Genomic DNA, 23482 nt, shown 5'->3' on the forward strand with positions numbered 1-23482 from the left:
TAGTTACATTTCAGTTCGACACAATTAGTGGACAAAACATTCTCTCAAAACGATAGGTTTAATAGGCACAACTCTATGTTCTACAGAACGCATCTTCATGTCCAAAATTCCAAGTTAGGATCCTAAGGGTCCCTGCTTTCTACACAATTACTAGTGTATTATAATAAGCCAACAATATGACAGCAGCTTCATAACCATAAGTTAGAGTTAAGAACAGAGGAGGTCATTCCCACCTTAAAACTTGGACCTTAATGCTAGAGATCTCAGATTCAATCTGAGCTTCTGCATAATTCTTCCTTGCATGATACATCAAAACAGTGACCACCACTATAAATAGTGAGAATGAATAAATGCATAAATGATGTGCTCTAGTTCAGGCACTTTCAAAATCATTGTTTATTAACTGAAAGGTTAAAAAGCTAGTATACAGATCAGGAATCCCTTTAATTTCAGGTCTACAGTTCTACACCATCTAGCATTTTTGCTTTGACTATTTAAACAAAAATAATTTCCAAACACCTGTCAGCCCCATCATTAAGATTCAGTATATCTTGAATCACTGTATTTGTGACAATCTCATTAAACACACACACACACACACACACACACACACACACACACACACACACACACACACACACACACCTACCTGGTGAAACCAGCAGTGAAGCAAGGAATGGAAAAAGCTCAGGTTTAAAAAAAGGCAATAATTGTATAAGATAATATGCTAAAATCAAGTTATATATAAAACTAAAATCTGCCATTATTGGAATATTTGCTACTCAACAAAAAGAATACCCTTAATAATTACAGTGAACATCCATTGCTACAAACAATTCACATGCCATGCCTATAAAAGAATGTTTCTAAAGCTGGATATTAATAAAAAGTTGGTAATATATGCGCAAAAAAAACCTGTGATTTCACATCCTTTTTCAGTGTACAAAGAACAGAGAAATGAAAAAAATTGCACTCAATTTGCCAGTCACAAGTGTTCTTTGACATGAAATATATTCTTTACAATGACATAGAACTGACTCTTACTGTACATTGATTAACATAATAAAAGGCTATGCATAGGTCAAAGTACCTGCTCGGTACTTTTCCACATACATCAAAATCACATACAAGAGCTTTGCACATGCTTTACAGAAGAAGCCCCTTTCCACCATAAATCAGTGGCTAAGCACAGATGAGGTCAGGTGTAGAATTCATTGTGTCTTGCAAAAAACTAGGATGGAGTAGATAAATATACAAGTTGAACTATATACATAATGTACTGGAATGTTGGCTATCCCAGAATTGCTTCCATTTAAAATTGTGAATTCATGGACCATTGTTAGAAGGCACCCTCTGCCAACTAAGTTGATGTAATAATTTAAAAACAGAGATGCCTTACAAAAAAGTATATATGTAACACAAACATATAAACTTACAAAAATTTAACAGAAATCTTCAAACTTTAAAGAAACTGTTATTCTTCTGTTACAGGGCCAGGATTGAAAAGAGAGAAGAGAATGCACACTCAATCTATTCTCAAAGGAGGATGTCTCTAAGATAGGAAAATGCAACTAAATTGTGACTGTACTTACTCGCTTTGAGACGTGAATCAGAATAAAATAATAATTCAACTTCCTAATCATTTTTTTATAATTTATCAGGCGTGTGCAAGTTCTTTTTAAAGGTCTTATAGTTCTATTACTTTGCACGGGAAGACCTGTTTTCCAATAGTTTCACTCGTCATCATAATGAATAAGTCTGATGACATTTTACAGCTGATGACAGTGGATAACATAATAAGGCAAAGCTTTACTTAAATATCTAATAACATAGTGTGAATGGGCCTCCTAAATTTAGGTAACTGGTTCTTAAAGAGTGATTGAATGGGGTGGAAATAAACACTAGACATTTTTATCTTGCATATCTCTCCTTCATAACAATTTTAACATTTTAAACCAGAGCAAAAAATACTGCAGTAAAAAGGCAGGTATTGAACATTTTATACTGCAGTACTTTGATTGAAAGTGTAACTTCATATGATAATTATTGTAAATAGCAATGCCATTTATAGTCCAGATAAATACATATTTGATCAGTTTTAAAATCTACCAATCTCATTCATTTCTATCACAGAAAATCACTGACAAAATATCTTGATAGACTGATTATGAATTTATCAGGAATAAATTGCATTTGCTTTTCTCTTCACATAATCAATCACTTTAATGCACATGGGTCAAGAACCAGACAGGCCACAAAACAAAGTTTACTGTATTTCTTTGGCTGTACTAAATGCTATGTTTCATGGGCCATTTATGATCTTCCTGGATTAATTGGAAGCAAAGCCTTTAGCAGCTTGAAAAGGAAAGGACAAGTTTAGTGGAGAAAAAATTGTTTTAGAAGGACATGAATAACATGGAAAAGGAAAAACAGAAAAAAGAATATACTTCATACAGTTCGATACATTTTACTTAGTAAAGGCTGCCACGACAGCCCAGAGCAATTCATTTGTATTAGGCTTCATAGATTCAACTTCAGGATCCAAGTCCAGTAATTGTCGCACTCTTTTCATGGCCAAGTCATAATGTTCATCCAAGAGTGGGGCAAAAGCATTTTCCAGTACATCTGAGGCATGGGCTAAGTAAACGAGGGCAAGCAAGCGCTTGTCCATCCGGTGAGGATCATTCACCCACTTATCCAGCACTGCTTCCTGCACTTTTTTGATGAGACGCTGCTTGATGACATTGTTGGTCAGCGGATGAGTCGTCATATCGAACAGCAGGAAGTTTTGTTTCTCTGTAGTCAGTACACCTTTCTCCACCAGGTTTTTAGCCAATCGCTCACGGACATTTCGTAATTGATAGTGTAGTTTTAATGGATTCCACGTTTCACCTTAGAACGCAAGAGAAAAAAAGAAAAACAATTAGTATATTAGGTTTATGTATGAAGCAGTTAAAATGAATGAACTTGAAGTTCGAATTCATGAGAAGTGATCTTTGCTGTAAGTCTGATTGCCAGAGGACCAAAAATCCAGATATTAGAAAAACTATTTAAAATGACATTGTTTAGAAAATAACTGAAGGAATAAAGGAACATATTAACATTGAGCAGAGAAATATCTCTCTCAAATCAGTCCCTTCAAATTAGATTTTAAAATGCATCAAGAATGCAAATGCATTGTAAGCCATTCAGAGGAGGTTTACCAGAATAACACTCTGAAAGACTGGCTTATGAGCAGCATCCCACTTAATTTTCTTACTGGCTGTGTGGGTCTCCAAAGCCAGTGTACCACAGCAACCTCCAAAACTGAAGTCAATGCCCATCACTGTTCATGGAGCATTGGAAGAGCTGTGTGCGTAGTGGAAAGGGAATGCATGTGCAATATAAAGGGAACATTGCTTATGAGGAAGACGTTGGATGGGATAGGCTTGAAAGTTTAGAGGTCATTGACTAAAACATACAAGATCCTGAGGGATTTGGACAGGGCGGGTACGGGGAAAAGGTTTTCTCCTCTGCGAGAATCCAGAATTAGGGATCACTGTTTAAATATCAGAGGTTACCCATCTGAAACAGATTAGGTGTTTTTTACCCCTCCTCTCAGAGGAAGTGAATCTGTGGAACTCTTCCTGAAAAAAAGGTGGTGGACGCAGAGTTCTTGAACATTTTTTTTTAAGGCTGAGATCAATAGAATCTTGTTAAGCAAGTCGGTAAAAGGCTATCAGGGTAGGCAGGATAGTGGATTTGAAGTTACACAATCCTATCAATGACAGAGTATATCTGTACTTTTTCATACATTCATTCAACCATTGTATGGAACCTTGGGTTTACAGTGAAATAATGTTATACCCTTTTTACTGACGGGACGGAGTTTGAACTCTATTCATTTTAATATAAGGTGGTTTCTGGAGTTGCAACACTTGATGTAAATTTCAGCTGGTTGCTATAAAGACATCGATTCTCCTGCTCCTTGGATGCTGCCTGACCTGCTGCGCTTTTCCAGCAACACATTTTCAGCTCTGATCTCCAGCATCTGCAGTCCTCACTTTCTCCGCAAAGACAAGAGAAGCTAGTTTGTATGAATAATAGGGAAACATTCATGTAGTTGCAGTGGGGTGTCATTCTGTGGTTAGGGTCAAACACAGGTTGGAGAAGATAGTTTTAGTTTAGGAACTAGCCACATTATTCCACATTTGATAGTATTTGACCTGAACAAGAAAGTGAGCCATTCACTGGCATCGATATACACGGATATCACACACTCACCACCATTAGCAAAAATACAGCTACAAAATTTAAAACTATATTAAGAAATTAGAACTGACAAGGTGCAACAGAAATCAGCAAAATATTAACGTGATCATTATCAAACTTTATCTGTAGATGGTAAGAATCCTGAAAACAAAACATGGCACACATTCTCAGAATCTTCAAAGCCTGAAGCAATGAAGTACATCACACAAAGCATCAAAGGCTATGGTTTACAGAACAAATGTCGATTTTTAAACTGTATTGGTCAAAAAACTCATACTTGAGGTGGAGCATGTTGCAATTCTAAAACGGAGAAACCACATATTGCTAGTTTGCACTCCTATTGCGACTCGAGTTATAATGGAAAGGGTGGCAGGTGAAGGCCAGCTTACTTGCAAGGTAGAGCAGAAACAAATCATCAGGGCAATCAACAAGTTTCACTCACCCACCAATTTTAGTGGCACTGGCAGAGAAGCAATCCAATGATCATTAGTAGTCCAGGATAACAACAAACATTAAGTAAGACCAGGGAGAGTAGACAAATGTCAGTACAGAAAAAGCCATTTCAGCCAAACCTCATTTTTTTATTATTTGAAACGGTCTTTTGTTAAAAACAAAACCTAACAGTCGCATTGACTTGGCAGATTACACAAAACACTTTAGTAAAAAACTTTACCATATTATTGATTCTAAATATATATTTCACTAGTTTTTAAGCTATATCCCTGACTTGAAATATAGATTACTAGGTCTTGAAGCATCACAATGAGCACAGGAATATTTGTTCCTACAGACACCATTGTGAATAGCAGCCACATATTGTATATTTGTGTGAATGCCTTGCACAATTATACTTTATGAACATTAACCAACTAAGAAAGTATGCAAACCAAAAAGGGAATGGTTCTCGCACCATCAAGCTTTGCATCTCATCTAAACCAAGAATTTTAGCTTGATACCCATATATTGAATAATTGTCAATATTTCCATATTTTGAATAGACAAATATCTTTCAATATAGTCTAAGCTACATCAACAATCCCTAGATTAAACAGTCGACCATATAGAGCCATAAAACTGATAGCTTATTTACTCTATTATATGTCATGCTACAGTTCACAATTTCACCTTCTTTTCGCAAATTTGTACATGCTTTATTAAATAATTCATTCCAGTCCAAAAGCATAAATACAAAGCAGAACCTTTAGTTTAAATGACACACATCAAGATCAAAAATAGCACTTCTTCAGTTTGTATGCAGCAAATCTTGTCAAATTGCTTTTTCTTAACACTTGTTGTAATTTCCACTTAAGCTGAAATTTCCATTTCAAAGAGATCTGGAGATTGTATACAAATTGACTTGGAGTCTAAAAGGCCAATTTTTCCCAGCACCAATCAACAGTCAACAACTCTTAAGACATGCTATACTTATATTATGATATAGCCTCAATTTTCCAAGTCAAATGCTTGTTTTACTCATCTTATAAACTGGCACATGGGACCAAGCAGTCAAGCCACAGGAAGGTCCAGGACCTGAGTGCGTACAGGACCTTGCTGAGATTGGCTGAGGAATGGTAGATGGAATTTAATTACATATGAGGTGTTGCATTTTGGAAAGACAAATCAGGGCAGAACTTATACACTTAATGGTAGGTTCCCGGGAAGTGTTGCCAAACACAGAGACCTGAGAGTGCAGGTTCATAGTTCCTGAGACATGGGATCAAGCAGACAATACGAGCCATATAGTCAAGATAAAGCACAGGAGATTAAGATATACAATGACAAACTGAAATGGGTCTGCTGGTCAAACAAATGAAGTTTTAAACTGGTTTCAAGCTACAACTCATAACCTTTGCCAACTGATCAAACAACTGTGATAGGGAGAGGGAATTCAGTGATAGTGAAAAATTGGTGTAAGAACAGCAGTATAAACTTGTCATAGAGACGTACAGCATAGAAATAGACCCTTCGGTCCAACCCATCCATGCCGACCAGATATCCCAACCCAATCGAGTCCCACCTGCCAGTACCTGGCCCATATCCCTCCAAACCCTTCCTATTCATATACCCATCCAAATGCCTCTTAAATGTTGCAATTGTACCAGCCTCCACCACTTCCTCTGGCAACTCATTCCATACATGTACCACCCTCTGCGTGAAAAAGTTGTCCCTTAGGTCTCTTTTATATCTTTCCCCTCTCAGCCTAAACCTATGCCCTCCAGTTCTGGACTCCCCAACCCCAGGGAAAAGACTTAGACTATTTATCCTATCCATGCCCCTCATAATTTTGTCTGTCCTCTGGAAGATCTGATTTCAAGAGGAATGTATTGTAATGGCTCCTCAAAAACATCAGAATAGCTACATTTTGATCGGAAATGCAGCATGTGTACTCAGCTAGTTGATGTTGTTGCATTTTGGAATAAATTATGTACGACAGAATTTTCCCATGCTTTGAGCAACTGCAAGAGTGAAAACATCTGATTTTTGACAGTCGAAAAACTTTTTCTAATTATGCTCCAAAGGTTTCAGTGGTGGGCTGAGAATCTCCCAGCTAAACAGCAAACACCACCTTATTTCTAAGCATTTGCATCACATTAATATCCTAAGTCATCTCATTTATATGCAGTGTGCAATTCTTGTCCTGAAAATCAGAATGTTTACCTGATAAATACAGCTGTTTATTTATTGGGCATAATTGGAAAAAGTTTTTTTATCACTGTCAAAACTCAGATGTTTCACTCTCGCATGGGAGAGTGGTCAAAGCATGGGAAAATTCTGTTGTATATAATTTATTCCAAAATGCAGCTGCATCAACTCGCTGACCTGGAGACAGCACTGAAGGGCCACTCAGTGCCACTATCTGCAATCAGGCCAGCTGTTTGGTGGGCTGACCTCCTTTGTTATTTTTATAAATGACCTTGATGAGGGTGTAGAAGAATGGGTTAGTAATTTGCAAATGACACTAAGGTCAATGGAGTTGTGGATAGTACCAAAAGGATGTTGCAGGTTACAGAGGGACATAGATAAGCTGCTGAGCTGGGCTGAGATGAGATATGGCAAATGGAGTTTAATGCAGAGAAGCATGAGGTGATCGACACAAAAAGGAGCAACAGGAATAAAGAGTTCTGGGATAATGGTAAGATTGTTGGTAATGTAGAGGAGCAGAGACATCTGTGTCCATGGACACAGATCCCTGAAATTACCACCCAGGTTGATAGGGTTGTTGAGGAGGATTATGGTGTGTTAGCTTTTATTGGTTGAGGGATCAAGTTTCAGAGCCACGAGATTATGCTGCAGCTATAGCAAACTCTGGTGTGGCCGCACTTGGGGTATGGTGGACAGTTCTGGTCACCGCATTATAGGAAGGATGTGGAAACTTTGGAAAGGGTTCAAAGGAGATTTACTAAGATGTTGCCTGGTATGGAGGGATGGTTTTATGAGGAAAAGCTGAGGGACTTGAGGACGTTTTCCTGAGAAAGAAGGTTGAGAAGTGACTTAATTGAGATATACAAGATAATCAGAGGTTTAGATAGGGTGGACAGCAAGAGCCTTTTTCCTCAGATGGTCATGGCTCGCATGAGGGGACATAGCTTTAAATGGAGGGGTGATAGATATAGGTCAGATGTCAGAGATAATTTCTTAGAGAGTATTGGGGTGTGGAACGCACTGCCTGCAACAGTAGTAGAGTCACCAACTTTAAGGGCATTTAAATGGTCATTGGATAAGCATATGGATGAAAATGGAATAATTTGGATAGATAGGCTTCAGATTGGTTCCACAGGTCACGCAACATCGAGGGCTGAAGGCACTGCACTGCGCTGCGCTGTTATGTTCTATGTTCTTTGTGGTCCAGTGGATAGAGGATGGACCTCTCCTCAATCACCCCATCCCCCAAGTCCCTATCTGGAAAACGTCATCTTTTGAACTAATTCTGTTTCCTAAGAGGATAATGTTTAGCATAGCTTCAGGCTTGCAGCATCTGAACGGTGAAAAGTGTTAGTTTAAGCAGTTAGTGGAAGACACACAACTTAAACAAATTCAAGCAGTCATGTAATTTCCAGTCTTTACTAAAAGATGTACCAGTGTTCCTTCCAAATTATAATAAAAGCCTACAGTATTTCTGCAGTCCTTCAAATGTTCACAACCCTTTAGAATACAAGGTCTAAGAAAACAAAATACTTTCAAGGTAGCACTTCATAACATCGTACAAGTTGGAGGTTTTTACTTTCTAAAGCAAACAACATTCAGACAACTGTAGATAACAGCAGCACTGAATCAAAGCTTAGCAGGAATAATGAAAGCTCTCACCACAACATTACCCTCCTGTTTTACTGGTCAACGTGAGATCCGTATTTAAGCTGTATGCGGCACGGTAGCACAATGGTTAGCACTGCTGCCTCACAGCGCCAGAGACCCGGGTTCAATTCCCGCCTCAGGCGACTGACTGTGTGGAGTTTGCACATTCTCCCCGTGTCTGCGTGGGTTTCCTCCGGGTGCTCCGGTTTCCTCCCACAGTCCAAAGATGTGCAGGTCAGGTGAATTGGCCATGCTAAATTGTCCGTAGTGTTAGGTAAGGGGTAGATGTAGGGGTATGGGTGGGTTGCGCTTCGGCAGGGCGGTGTGGACTTGTTGGGCCGAAGGGCCTGTTTCCACACTGTAAGTAATCTAATCTAAGTAATCTAATCTGTAGAAGGCCACAAGGAATTCTGAAAAAGGGTCACTGGAGTCAAAATGTTAGCACTGTTCTTCTCAACAGATACTACTAGATTTGTTGTGTTTCTCCAGAACACACTTTTTGTTGCACTAGGAACTCTGGACAGACCTCATTGAGAGACAAAGGAGATACTCAAGCGCTGGAAGTAGTGCATAAAAAAAAACTCCCAAGCCAACTGCAGTGTCAGAGGTTGGCATGAGAAAAGACCGAAAAAACCTCCAGCCGGTCAGCCTAAAAAGAATGAATTTGAATTCTCAAATCTAAAGTCCATTAATATAGAGAGAAGTGTGGCACTGGAAAAGCACAGGTCAGACTGCCTGGTCCGCTGACCTTTTCCAGCGCCACACTTTTTGACTCTGATGTCCAGTACCTGCAGCCCTCACTTTCTCCCATTTTTATAAACAGTACATACTGAGAGAAATGTCAATCCAGATTACTATTATAAAATTAATTTGCAGGAGTTACACAATAATACATATGCTCAAGCTAGCAAGTAATTTTACAAATATCTGTAAATTTTCACAAAACACTGATAACATATAATAGACTTCCAAGCAGAGTGGAAACCATGGAACTGTTGAACTGGATGCAGTCATAAGGATGTGAAAGCGTATTCTGTGTAGATCCATTAAGAATGATAACTTTATTCTTCTGTAAATACCTTGTGAAGTACAATTTAGTTGGTGTTTAGAGGTCTGCAGCAGAATTTCCAACAGCTAACAATATTTTAAAGAAGTGAATGAATAAAGTGCATGAATATTCTGAGTAAATAGGCTTGAACTAAAATTATTTATTCAATACCTATGATTTGTTGCCTCTACAGCCCTTTGTAGTAAAGAATTCCATACATTCACTTCCCTCAGAGAATTTTTAATCCCTGTTTTATATGGACGATCCTTTCTATAAGTTTATGCCCTCTGGTCCTAGACTTTCCTATAAGGAAGAAACACCTCAGCATGTATACTGTCAAGTCCTCTAAGTCAGACGTATGTTTCAATAAGATCGCCCCCTCATTCTTGAAAACTGCAATGATATAGGCCCAATTCACTCAATCACTTATAACAGTTCCTTCACATTGGATATTAGCCTCATAAATCTTCTTTGGACAGCCTCCAATGCTAGTTTAACTTTCCTTAGATGAAGAGGCCGAAATTGTTCACAGTATTTCAGCAGTGGTCAACTAGTGCTTTGCATAGTTTTAGCAAATCCTCCCCACTTTAATACTCTATTCTCTTTGAAATCAAAAGATTAGTATTCTATTTTCTTTCCCTATTGCCCACGGAATCTGGGCGCTAGCTTTTTGAAGATTCGTGGACAAAGGTTCCCAAATTCCTGTTCTGAAGCTTTCTGCAGTCTTTCGCCAAATAGTATTCAGCTCCTCTATTCGTGTCAAAGTAAAAAAATCTCACATTTCCCACATTATATTCCATATGCCAAATTTCTACCCATTGGCTCAACCTCCCTATATTGTTCTGGAGATGCTTTATGACAGTGATAAAGTAGCTAAAGATGGTTGGGTCAAAGACATTACCCTGGAGGAACTCCTACAGTAATGTTCAGAAGCTTAGATTACCTCCCATCAACACATTCACCTTTCGGGCCAGGTTTGACTCCAGCCAATGGAGAGCTTTTCTCCTGATTCCCATCGACTCCAGTTTTGCTAGAGTTCCTTAATGCCATTTGGTCAAATGCAGCCTTGATGTCAAGGACTGTCCTTCGTACCTCACCTCTGAAGTTCAGTTCTTCTGTCCATATTTGGACCATGACTGCAAAAAAGGTCAAGAGCGAAGTAGTCCTGCAGAATCCAAACTAAGCACCAGTGAACAGATTATTACTGAGTTTGACAGCACTGTTGATAACACTTCCATCAATTTGCTGATGATATAGACATAGCATAGACATGGTTGACCAAAGAGCCTGTTTCTATGCTAAATGACCCTATGATTCTATGGAAAGTAGACTGCTAGATGGTAATTGACTGGGTTGGATTTGACCTGCTTTGTGTACAGAACATACCTGGACAATTTTCCACATGGTTGGATAAATTCATTGCTGCAGCTGTACTGGAATAGCTTGGCAAGGGACATGGCAAGTTCTGGAGGCACAGCTCTTCAGTACTATTCCAGGAATGTTGGACCAATAGCCTTTGCAGTACTTAGTGCCTCCAACTGTTTCATGACATCACATGGATGGACTCAAATTGGTTGAAGACATTTTTGATGCTGGGGACCTCTAGAGGATCTAAGATGGATCATCCACTTGCTACTTTTGGCTGAAGACTGTGGCAAATGCATTTTGCACTGATGTGCTGAGCTCACCTGTTATGGTGGTCAGGAGTGTTTGTGAAGCCTCTTCCTCCAGTAAGTTGCTCATTTGCTCTCAACCAGTCACAACTAGATGTGGCAGGACTTCAGAGCTCAGATCTGATCCATTGGATTCATTGTGGAATTGTGTAGCTGTTTATCACTTGTTGCTTGGCACACAAGTAGTCCTGTGTTGTAGGATTACCAGGTTGAAGCCTTCTTTTTGCTCTACCTGGTGCTGCTCTTGGCATGCCTTCCTGCGCTCTTCAAAGCAACACCTTGGTATGTCATGATTCACATTAATAACGCAGAGGTTTAAATGCAAAACTGTTTTTCACCACATATTAACATTTCAATTCACCATGCTGCTGTACCACATTATTTTCAGTGGTTTTAAAAAATAATTTGCGCCCCATTTGTGTACATTTACAACTCCATATTAATTGCCCGTCCTGGTTTGATTCTGTGTCTCTGTAGTAGACATGTTACACATTCTTGGGGAATCACAGCATTTCTTAGGACATACACAATTCTCCTTGACAAGGAATACAGGCTAATGATGCAGCAATACAGGATTAGAAACAGATGTCATCAGGCAGCTGTGCAACTTGGAAGGGAACTTTAAGGTGATGATAAAGGAAAACACTGTGGATGCTGGAAATCAAACAGCTGGAAAAACTCAGATCCAGCAGCATCTACAGTGAGGGAAAGCCAGGTTAGGAGAATGTATCATTCAATTATGCATCTTCAGAACTCAAGACTCCAGCTCTCCTGGAGAAGTGTCACTGGACTCTAACTGTTAACTTTGTTTCTCTCTCCACAAATGCTGTAATACCTGTTTTTTTTCCAGTACTTTGTTTTCTTTTGCAATGATGGATGTGCACACACTGTCTTCTCAAGTAGACATGGCTAGAAAAAGTACTGAACTTTCCTTAAGATTCGAGGAAAGCTCAGTGAATTTGCCTGTGTGTATTTCTGAAACAGATGGAGAGAATTAGAGAGCGGATAAAAAAAAGTGTGAGAAATTTTGAAGTGAAGATATGAGGGGTGACATCTCACTGGGAGTTAAATGCCTGCAAGGCATATTGCTGGGACAAAGAATCAATTTTTTTCTCTGATCAGGAGAAGATCTTTCACGACAGAAATGTGGAGGTTGTTGAGGGAGCACTTGCTGCGAATGCTGGATAGGTTTATCCCACTGAGGCAAGGAAGGGATGGTAGGGTGAAGGAATCTGGAATGACAAGAGCTGCAGAACACCTAATTAAGAGGAAGAAGGTAGCTTATTTAAGGTTGAGGAAACAAGGATAGCAGGACTCTAGAGGGTTAAGATGTAGCCAGGAATGAACTGAAGAATGGACTTAAGAGAGCTGGGTGGGCATGAAAAGGTCTTGGAAGGTAGAATTAAGGAAAACCCCAATTCATTTTACACTTGTGAGGAACGAGATGATGGCTAGAGTGAGGGTGGGGCCGATAAGGGGTAGTGGAGGGAACTTGTGCCTCGAGTCAGAGGAGGTAGGGGAGGTCCTTAATGATTACTTTGCTTCAGTATTCACAAAAGAGGGGGACCTAGTTGTTTGTCAGGACAGTGTGAAACAGATTGATTTTAAGGAGGAGAATATGCCGAAAATTTTGAAAAACATGAGGATAGATAAGTCCCCTGGGCCAGATGGGATATACCAAAGTTACCAAGAGAAACGAGGGAAGGGATTGCTGTGCCTTTGGAGATAATCTTTGCTTCTTCACTTCCCACTGTAGTACCACCCGATGATTGGAGGTTGGTAAATGTTCAAGAAAGGGAATAGAGATAACCCTGGGAATTATAGACCAGTCAGTTTTACATTGGTAATGGCAAATTATGAGAGAAGATTCTGAGAGGATTTATGATTATTTGGAAAAGCATAGTTTGATTAGAAATAGTCAGCATGGCTTTGTGAGGTGCAGGTCATGCATCACAAGACTTAGTGAATTCTTTGAGAATGTGACCAAAGACATTGATGAAGGTAGAGCAGTGGATGTGGTGCATATGGATTTTAGCAAGGTGTCTGATAAGGATCCCCATGATAAGCTCATTCAGAAAGTAAGGAGGCATGGGATACAGGGAAATCTGGCTGTTTGGATACAGAATTGGCTGGTCCATAGAAGACAGAGGGTGGTAGTAAATAGAAAGTATTCAGCCTCGAGTTTGGTCACCAGTGGTGTTCTGAAGTGATCAGTTCTGGGACTTCTCTTTGTAATTTTTACAAATGACTTGGATGAGGAAGTGGAAGGGTGGGTTACTAAGTAACTGATGACACAAAGGTTGGTGGAGTTGTGGGTGGTGTTGAGGGCTGTTGTAGGTTGCAATGGAACATTGACAGGATGCAGAGCTGGGCTGAAAAGTGGCAGAGTTCAACCTGGAAAAGTGTGAAATGATCCATTCTGGAAGGTCGAATTTGAATGCAGATTACAGGGTTAAAGGCAGGATTCTTGGCAGTATGGTGGAATGGAGGGATCTTGGGGTTCACGTCCAAAGATCCCTCAAAGTTGCCATCTAAGTTGATAGCGCTGTTAACGCGGCATACGTTTGTTGGCTTTCATTAGCAGGGGGATTGAATTTAAGAGCTGCGAGGTTATGCAGCAGTTCAACAAAGCCCTGGTTAGACCACACTTGGAATATTGTGTTCAGCTCTGGTTGCCTCATTATAGGAAGGATACAGAAGCTTTACAGAGGGTGCAGAGGAGATTTACCAGGATGCTGCCTGGACTAGAAGGCATGTCTTGTGAAGAAAGGTTGAAGAGCTAGGGCTTTTCTCATTGGACCAAAAGGAGGATGAGAGATGACTTGACAGAGGTGTACAAGATGATGAGGCATAGATAGAATGGACAGACAGAGACTTTTTCCCAGGGTGGAAATGGCTATCACAAGGGGGCATAATATTAAGGCGACTGGAGGAAGGTTTAGGGGAGATGTCAGAGATAAGTTCTTTACACAGAGTGGTGGGTGCATGGAACACACTGCCAGCAGTGCTAGTAAAATCAGACATCCACTCGGGACATCCAAACCCTTGGATCGACACATGGATTATAGTAAATTGAAGGGTATGTAAGTTAGCTTGATCTTCGAGTAGGATAAAAGGTTGGCACAGAGGGCCAAAGGGTCTGTACTATGCTGTACTGTCCTATGTTCCCAAATTGTCTTATATGTTTACAGAACAATTTTAAAATTTTATGTAATGAATTTATGCTCTTTTGTTAAAAGTACATGAAAATGAATGTGTCCAACATTAGAACCAAATTGCAAAAATAAGTTTGTAGTCTATTGAGCCAGGTTTCACTATGGAATCTGAATTTACAGTAATATCATCAGTTCCAAAGTAGGGCATGAACCTACAACCTTCTAACCCAGAAGCAAGAACACTACCCCGAAGCCATGGCTGACATCTAGGATCATAGAGATAAAACCATAGAAATTTACAGCATGGAAGGAAGACATTCAGCTGACCATGTGTGTGCCAACGTATTGCCAAAGTAATCCAAAACCAAACCCGCTGCATTGCTCTCTCCCTATAGTTGTTTCTTCCTCTTCTGCTTTAACATTCATCCAACGTTTCCTTAAACAATTCAATTATCTGGCAAATAATCCCTATGATAAAACATTAATGCTGTTACATCTCTGCACAAATTTATCTTAATGTCTCTATTCAGTCCCAAGAACAGCAAGGAGCAAAAGTATGAAATTACCCTTGCTTAACTAGAAAGTAATTTCTAGCAGCAGAACATTAAATGTTGGTATTGTGGTTTTCATGGACACTACCTCAAAACTGTTTGCAGTTAGAGACAGCCAATCTAGGGAAGGAGTCAGAGCAGAGAATCATTACTAGGATGCCTCAATAGACTACTGATGAATGTTTCAGTTAAGCTGGACAAAATATTTTCCTTGCAATTGATAAAGTAATGTAAAACAGAAAATCGAACTTTAATATTGCCTTTTAAAACTTCTCAAGACGCAATTTTGCATGTTTAAAAGTGCCAAAGATGATATCAAAGCCAAAATACTTTAGAATACTAGTGCAAATAATGCATAATGCAGATGGCTATCACACTTTCCAAAAGTCAGTTGGCTCTGAAACATAATATGCACAACTGATCAAAACATAATTTCAAAAATTTTGTCTGGAATGATCGGTGCACTGCAGGAACCATGGAATGTTTTTCATGGAGTTTGCAATGTCTCACTGTTCAAAAATAAATATTACAATTATAAAAGATAAGAATGCAAAAGCATTTATACTGCTAGTTCCACACATGCATAAGAATACCTTCAATACGTTTTGACAGAGAATCTGGAAACCAAGATCAGCAAGCAACAATAAGGATGTCCTGTGTAACAAGATTAAGTCTAAACTAGGATTCAAATACAATTATCCTCACTAAAACTCGAGATGGCATGTGAGTAGTGTAATCTGCTGACATCACCCATGGTGGGGAGGAGGATGAAAAGGTAAGAGTATTAAAAATAGTAACCAGCATGCCTAGCTTACAGCGTAATAAAAGTGCATTTAAATAATGTAAAACCATATCCACTTTGAAAACAGATTACACAAGTTCAATTTGCAATTATAATGCATTTTAGCTCTCCTGGTTAATAGGCCCAGTGGTTAGTACTGCTGCCTCACAGCACCAGGGACCCGGATTCAATTGCAGGATCGGGCGACTGCCTGTGTGAAGTTTGCACATTTTCCCAGTGTCATTGTGTGGGTTTCCTCTGGGTGCTCCGGTTTCCTCCCACAGTCCAAAGATGTGCAGGTTAGGTGAATTGGGCATGCTAAATTGCCCATAGAGTTAGGTGCATTAGTCAGGGGTAAATATGGGGAATGGGTCTGGGGGGGGGGGGGGGGGGTTAATCTTCGGAGGGTCGGTATCATACATACACATCTTGCTTCCCATGAGAAATCAGTGCATCGTTTAGTGGGTGGTACAGTGGCTGGCACAGTGGATAGCACTGCTGCCTCATAGCACCAGGTTCCCAGGTTTGATTCCAGCTGTGTGGAGTTTGCACATTCTCCCTGTGTCTGTATGGGTTTCCTCCCACGATCCAAAGCTGTGCAGATCAAGTGAATTGGCCATGCTAAATTGCCCACAGTGTTAGGTGCATTAGAGAGGGGGAAATGGGTCTGGGTGGGTTACTCTCCGGAGGGTCAGTGTGAACTGGTTGGGCGTAAGGGCTCGTTTCCACACTGTAGGGAATCTAATCAAAATCTAAATTAAAGTCCCAATCTGAATATCCAACCTTTATAAAAACAGATCTATGCTGACACCATGTGGACACAGTTGTAAAGTACAGTTACTATTACTTTATTATTAATAATTGGCTATTAAGTTATTACTTAAATAAGAGAACAGTGAGAAAGAATAGTCATTTACACAAAAATAATTATATAAAGGCCATAATAGATCAGTGTCCTCTGCCTAAGTAGGCAAAGGTTTCCGATTTCCCAAATAGAAACAGTAAATACTGGAAAGACTCAGTAAATGTGATAGCACTTGAGACAGAGAAATAGAATTAAAATTTCAGATCTGTGACCTTTTCACAGTTCTGAAGGCTATATTCACATCATTGGATGAATACAGATCATTAGAAAAAATGCAACCTGACTGACCTCACCAGTCTACCGATTACAGATGCATCTAGGCCTCAGAGTATTGGAAGGAGTAACAACCACAGTACTATTGTGGAATGAAACTCAACTTCACTCTACTGACACCTACCAGTGTACAATCTAGCATTATCACCACTAAATACTGTGGCATCAAAACTGATCTAGGAGCTAAAACTGGACACTTCAGCACTGTGAATCATTAGAAGCAAAAATGTATTCAACCACAACCAGTAGCTTCAAGGCTCAGCACGGCACTACTTTTAATATTACCAAAAATAAAGACCAAACTGGTTCAATGATACCTGTAGGAGAGCATGCCAGATCCCGCACCAGACATCCTGCACCATATCCAAAAAATGACAAGTCAACATCACAGTGAAGCTACAACACAAGATTGCATGCATGCTAAATGGAAGCAGATGCTGCAGGCTGTGGTAAAATGACCCCACAACTAATTAAGAGTCTAATTAAACCTGTCACATCTCTTGAAAGTTGATGGACAAACAAGAGGAGGGGGGACTCCAAAAATACTCTACTCAATTATATGGGTGCCCACCACATCAGTGCAAAAGCCAAAGTGAAGGCATTTGTAATAATCTTTGTGCAGAAGTAACTAGTGCATGTTCCATCCCTGCCTCCTCCAAGACCACCAACATAATGGGTTCTAGGCTTCAGGCAAGTCAATTCACTTCACACGATATCAGAATACAGTTGAAGACATTGGATACAGCAAACGCTGAGTCTTGACAACGTTCCAACTGTAGTACTTAAGTCTTGTGTTGTAAAACTAGCCGCATCCTTAGCCAAGTTGTTCGAGTACAGCTACAATACTAGCATCCATCACTGTTGAAAACTGCCCAGTTTTTCCTGCCTGTAGAAAACTCAACAAATCAAATTGAACCAATTACTGCTCCATCTGTCTAGTCTCAAGACATCACTGATTGTACTATCAAGTGACATTTACGCAGCAATGTTTCAGTTGCAGTTCCAGCAGGACAACACAGCTCCATAGCACATTAGTCTCAGTGCAAATGTGGGGAAAAAAGAAGACCTGACAGTACCAGCTCTTTTCGTATAGGGTATATTTGACAATCTGACATTAAGAACCCGTAGTGAAACTGAAGTCAATGGGAATTAGAGGGAAATTTCCATCGATTGGAGTCAATTTGAACACAAAGGAAACTGGCTGTGCTTGTTGGACCTCACCATTTTATCCCCAGGATATCAGTGCAGGAATCCCCAAGGGTAATAACATGTGCCGAACCATCTTCAGTTACTTCATTAATGACTACCTCTCCATCATAACATCAGAAGTAGAGATGTTGGCTGATGACTGCAGTTTTCATCACCATTCATTACTCCTCAGATATGAGGAGCAGCCTGTGCCTGCATGCAGCCAACCCTGGACAACATTCTGATTTAAGTTGATGTGTGGCAAGTAACATTCACAGCCCAGAAGTCTTGGGCAACAAGTGAGAATCTGACTATCGCTATTCAACATTCACAGCTTTACCATCGCTAGATCTCCCAGTATTAACATTGGATCTTATCACTGACCAGAAACTTAACCAAATTAGCCATATAAACACCAGAGCTAAAACAGTAGATCAGAGTTTGGGAATTACAACTGTATAGCACAGGAACAGGCCTTTCTGCAGAATCCTGCGCCGAACATGATGCCATTCTAAATTAACCCCATCCGCCTCTATCCTTCACCTGTTCACGTGTCTAAGCGCCTCTTAAACATTGTTAATGTTTCTGATTCTATTTCTACCACCTTCCCTGAAAATGTATTCCTGGCACCGATCACTTTTGTAAAAAACGTGTACTTGCAAATCTCCTTAAAACGTATCCCCACACCTGAAACCTGTGCTCCCTAATATTTGACATGTCCACTTTAGCACTGCTGCCTCAGCGCCAAGGACCCAGGTTCGATTCCCACCTCGGGCAATCTTGTGTGGAGTTTGCACATTCTCCCCGTGTCTGCGTGGGTTTCCTCCAGGTGCTCCAGTTTCCTCCCACAATCCAAAGATGTGCAGGTCAGGTGAATTGGCCGAGCTAAATTGCCCATAGTGTTCACAGACGTGTAGGTTAGGTGCATCAGAGGTAAATGGAGAGGAATGGGTCTGGGTGGGTTACTCTTTGGAGGGTCGGGGTGGACTTGTTGGGCTGAAAGGCCTGTTTCCACACTGTAGGAAATCTAATCTGAAGGGAATCTAATCTAATCTATGACCCAGCCAATTTTATAATTCACCATGGATTCCATATGACCTAATCTTCTGGATCAGCCTACCATGAAAGAGCTTGCCAAAAGCTTTTTTTTGGTTTATAAAGAAGTGTTTAATGGTAAGTAAGTCTTTCAAAATGTAAAAAACAAGTTGTTCTATACCACTGAATTTAATTATACAGCCATTGAAGTTATACACCCAGAATGATCATCCTTTTGCATTGGTGAAATAACTTTCCCTTTTTCTAAAATTGTGTCACCCAGGAAAATTCTTGACTTCAGTGATATGTTGTCATACAGTTTTGTTGCAACATGGTACTTCATGCAGTAATGAACAATCCAGATAGGAATCAGCAATCAAATCAAAGTCCACAAGTCGAGAAGCATGCCCTGTAGGTATAAACTCTCCAGAGCGTAATTGATCAGGTCAGACCTCCTCAAAACATTTCAAAACTTTGCTAGTTATTTTAAACAGGCGCAGAGTGGATATTCCAGGAGTGATGCAGCTGGCCCAACCACTTAGTTTTAAACAAACCAGATTTATTTTTAAGATTACCAAATGAAACACAAAGGAGAACAGAACATAGAATAACTTAATGCATCCAAAAACCAAACAGGCTATCCCAACTTAAATGATGCTGTTCCAATTACAGAATAAACTCGATTATCCACATGAGACGGGCGGGGACTATATTGTTTGGATAACTGATTGTTTGGATAGCGTTTTTATGGGACATTGAGACCTTATTCGGATAATCCGAAATTCGGATAACCAAGGTTGCTCTGTACTTGCAAAAATCCCCATAAACATCCCTTGCAAAAGAGAGGGAAAAAAAATCAAACACAGGTTCTCACAGGAAAGAGAGAAATGGCAGAGAGATTCAGCATGGAACACCTTCTTCCATAGCTGTTTCTTTGACCAGCAGCCTCAAACAAACTGATTGATTGCTTGCTTGCTTTGAACAGCCAGATTGCTAAAACCCAAACCAAACCAGACCAGGGAAAAGCTGAGCTGGGTTAACTGGCCAAGCCCCTGTCATCGTAAATGTGTTTTTTTAAAAACAAAGTTTTTTCAAGTAGATCAAGCCAGACATTTTGGAACCTGTGTCGTAAGACACTTTTGGAAAAAAAAGCAAGGACAACACAACCTTGTTAAAGCAGCAACGTCATCACAAGAGGCTCCTTGGTTGCAGAAATCTAACCCAGAATCAGGCTACTGGCCCACGCAGGCTCAACTCTTTGTCCTTCAGCCATGGCAATGCAACTTAATCAGCTGCAGAAACTGGACTTTCCTGTTGGGCATGTAAACCCAGTGCCATTTTGACAGCAGCAGACAGTTGTAATGAAGCCACAGTCATTTAGACATTAGCATCAGCGCAATACGCACTGCATGGTGATAGTGCGACATCGAGCATGTGCTGCTACCTGCCAGAAAAGTACACCACAGAGTGTCACCTCAGGTCCACTTACTCAAAATATTCAATCAAGTTTGAGACACAAGACATCCCCTTATAAATCCATGCTATCTCTAATAATTCAAACCTTCTCCAAATACGAGCAAATGCTATGCCTAAGAATCTCCTCCAATAATTTCCCCATCACAGATGCAAGGTTACCCGGCTTCTAATTTCCTGGATTATCCCTGTTGCGCTTCTTAAACAAAGGAACAACGTTGGCTAATCTCCAGTCTTTGAGGACTTCACCTGTGACTAAAGAGGATACAAACGTCTTTATCAAGGCTCTAGCAATCTCCTCTCTTGGCTCCTTCATCCTGGGATCGATCCCATCATGCCCTGGAAACTTACCTACTTTCACATTTTTAAAAGCCGTCCAACACCATCACCTTCTCAACAGCACCGTGCCCCAGGAGTATCAACATACTCCTCCATTATCTTACCATTATCCAGTACTTTTCCTTGCAGAATAATTGATTCAAGTACTCATTTAGGACCTCACCCCACTTCCTCTGGCTCCACGCATATATTCCTCTCTGTGTCTTTGAGTGGACCTACACTTTCCCCAGGTACCCTTGTGGTCCCAATAAATGGTAAAAATGTCTGGGGATTCTTCTTAATGCTACTTGCCAAAGACATTTCATGGTCCCTTCTAGCTCTCCTAATTTCTTGTTTCAGTTCTTTTCTGCTTTCATTATACCTAAGGGGTTTGTTTGATTTCCATTTCTTAAACCTTACATCAGTTCCCTTTTTCTTTTTAACTAAAACACTTTCAATACCTCTTGGCATCCAAAGTTTCCAAATCTTGCCATCCTCATCTTTCAACCACAAAAGGAACATGAACAAGATCCTGAACTCTGGTAGACATTGTTAGGCCACTTTTAGACTACTGTGTTCAATTCTGATCTCCCCGCTATAGGAAAGATGTTATGAAACTTGAAAGGGTTCAGAAAAGATTTACAAGGGTGTTGCCAGAGTTGGAGTTTTTGAGCTATAGGGAGAGGTTGAATAGGCTGGGCTATTTTCCCTGAAAGTAGTCAGGTGACCTTATATAGGTCTATAAAATCATAAGGGGCATGTTTAAGGTGAATAGTCAAGGTCTTTTCGCCAGGACAGGCAAGTCCAAAACTATTGGGTTCATTCCCCAATACAAGATGAGTATGACCCTCTCTAGTTGAACGATCTAACTATTGTTTCAAGAAACCCTCTTGGATGCACCCAACAAATTCAACCCCAACTAAGCTCCTGGCACTAAGAGTCCCAGTCAATATTGGGGAAGTTAAAACCACTCACTGCAACAATGCTGCTGTTTTTACGTATTTTCACATCTTTTCATGATTTGTTTACATCCTATGGCAAATATTTCCACTGCTGACTCTTCAAAACCTGCCCTCCACTTACAAGGTACAAGTTTGTATTAGAATATTCTCCCCTTACTGGGATAATTACAGCTTCACACAATATCCTCAACATGTATTGCAACAACTCACCAAGCTCTTTCAACTGCAGCATCCAAACCCTCTACCACCCAGGAGAATAAAGACAACAGATATTTGGGAACATAATCATCCGAAAGTGTGCCAATTCATATAATATCTTGACTTGAAACTATGTCATTACACCTTCACTACTGCCACTCAGTCTTGGATCTCCATTTCTAACAGAAGTGTGGACATACATGCATCTTTGAAAATAGATGCAGGAGCAAACCATTCGGCCCTTCAATCCTGCACCACCATTCGATATGATCATGGCTGATTATGTGATTTCAGTAGCCCATTTCCACTTTCCCTCCACACACGCTGATCCCTTTAGCCATGACCAGCTCCCTCTTGACAACATCTAACAAGTACAGAATTCCACAAGGTCACAACTCGAGTGGCTTACCAGTTATTCTTAGACTGTGACTTGTATTTCTAGACTTCCCCAACATCTCGAACATTCTTCCCACATTTAGCCTGTCCAGTCCCTTCAAGATTTTACATGTTTCTATGAAATCCCTCCTCATACTTCTAAACTCCATGGAGTACAAGCCCAGTCAATCAGACAGGCTATTGCTGTTCAAGGTCACAGTTCATCACCATCTTCTCAAGGGCAATTATGGATAGGCAATACATACTGGTCTTGGCAGTGCGGATCATGCCCCAAAACAAAATAAAGTAGTTTAAACATCAAGTTTTATCAAGCAAGGTCTTCATGACACTTAAATCTGAATACAAAACCAACTTATTACATATTTGCAAAATTAATTTTCCATTTTTAACAATAGTTATATTATTTGCCAATAACATTTTAGCAAAGACTCAAGAACTTAACTTTTTCTCACTTTTCTAACAAAACTATCAAAAACAAGGGGTACAGTTTTGATAAGGGTTCTCGGATTTCCCCTCTAACTTTTCTGGAGACTCCACAAAGACAGAGACAATGTAAAAGTCAAAGTCTCTGCCAATCTGAAGTTGTGGCAAAATATAAAACATCTCCATGGAAAATTGGCGTTTTTTTAAAAAAAAGTATGCAGTTCCATTCATAAAACTTACTTAGTTAACAACTCAAATTTAACCTTTGGATATTTGAAATGATTGTTTTGCATGCCTATCAATTCTGTTTTGAATTAGAACATTTTTCATTTGCACCCTTGCGGGTTCTTTTGTTCATTTACCACTGAGAAGCTCTATCCAGCTTTGCACAGCTTCTGGAGGCTGAGTTTCTTTAATATGTTTCAAGGCTTCATCAAGTAAAACATCTCCAGTTGGAGTATCTGACTTACAGATGACCTACGGGAAACAAAAGCAAAGAAATCAAAATTTTAAAACTAATTTCCAAAACTTTCATATAAAACTTACAAGTAGCAACTTTTTTGTAGTTTGACAAATCACACATTTGTGAATATATAAGC

General features: G+C 39.9%; 1 protein-coding gene across 2 annotated transcripts in view; it reads right to left on the reverse strand.

The window, feature by feature from the left end:
• Window positions 1-378: 378 nt before the first annotated feature.
• Window positions 379-23482, reverse strand: part of golph3a (golgi phosphoprotein 3a) — a 64887-nt gene continuing 41783 nt past the window's right edge. For both annotated transcript variants that reach the window (XM_072572546.1, XM_072572554.1), the window contains 2 exons: window positions 23246-23360; window positions 379-2892 (listed from right to left, as the gene is read on the reverse strand). In XM_072572546.1, the coding sequence (XP_072428647.1) occupies window positions 2468-2892; window positions 23246-23360 (540 nt within the window). In that variant the 3' untranslated portion in view covers window positions 379-2467. The remainder of the gene's footprint in view (window positions 2893-23245; window positions 23361-23482) is intronic.

The sequence above is a fragment of the Chiloscyllium punctatum genome, chromosome 1 (genome assembly GCF_047496795.1).
Source record: "Chiloscyllium punctatum isolate Juve2018m chromosome 1, sChiPun1.3, whole genome shotgun sequence".
NCBI lineage: Eukaryota > Metazoa > Chordata > Chondrichthyes > Orectolobiformes > Hemiscylliidae > Chiloscyllium > Chiloscyllium punctatum.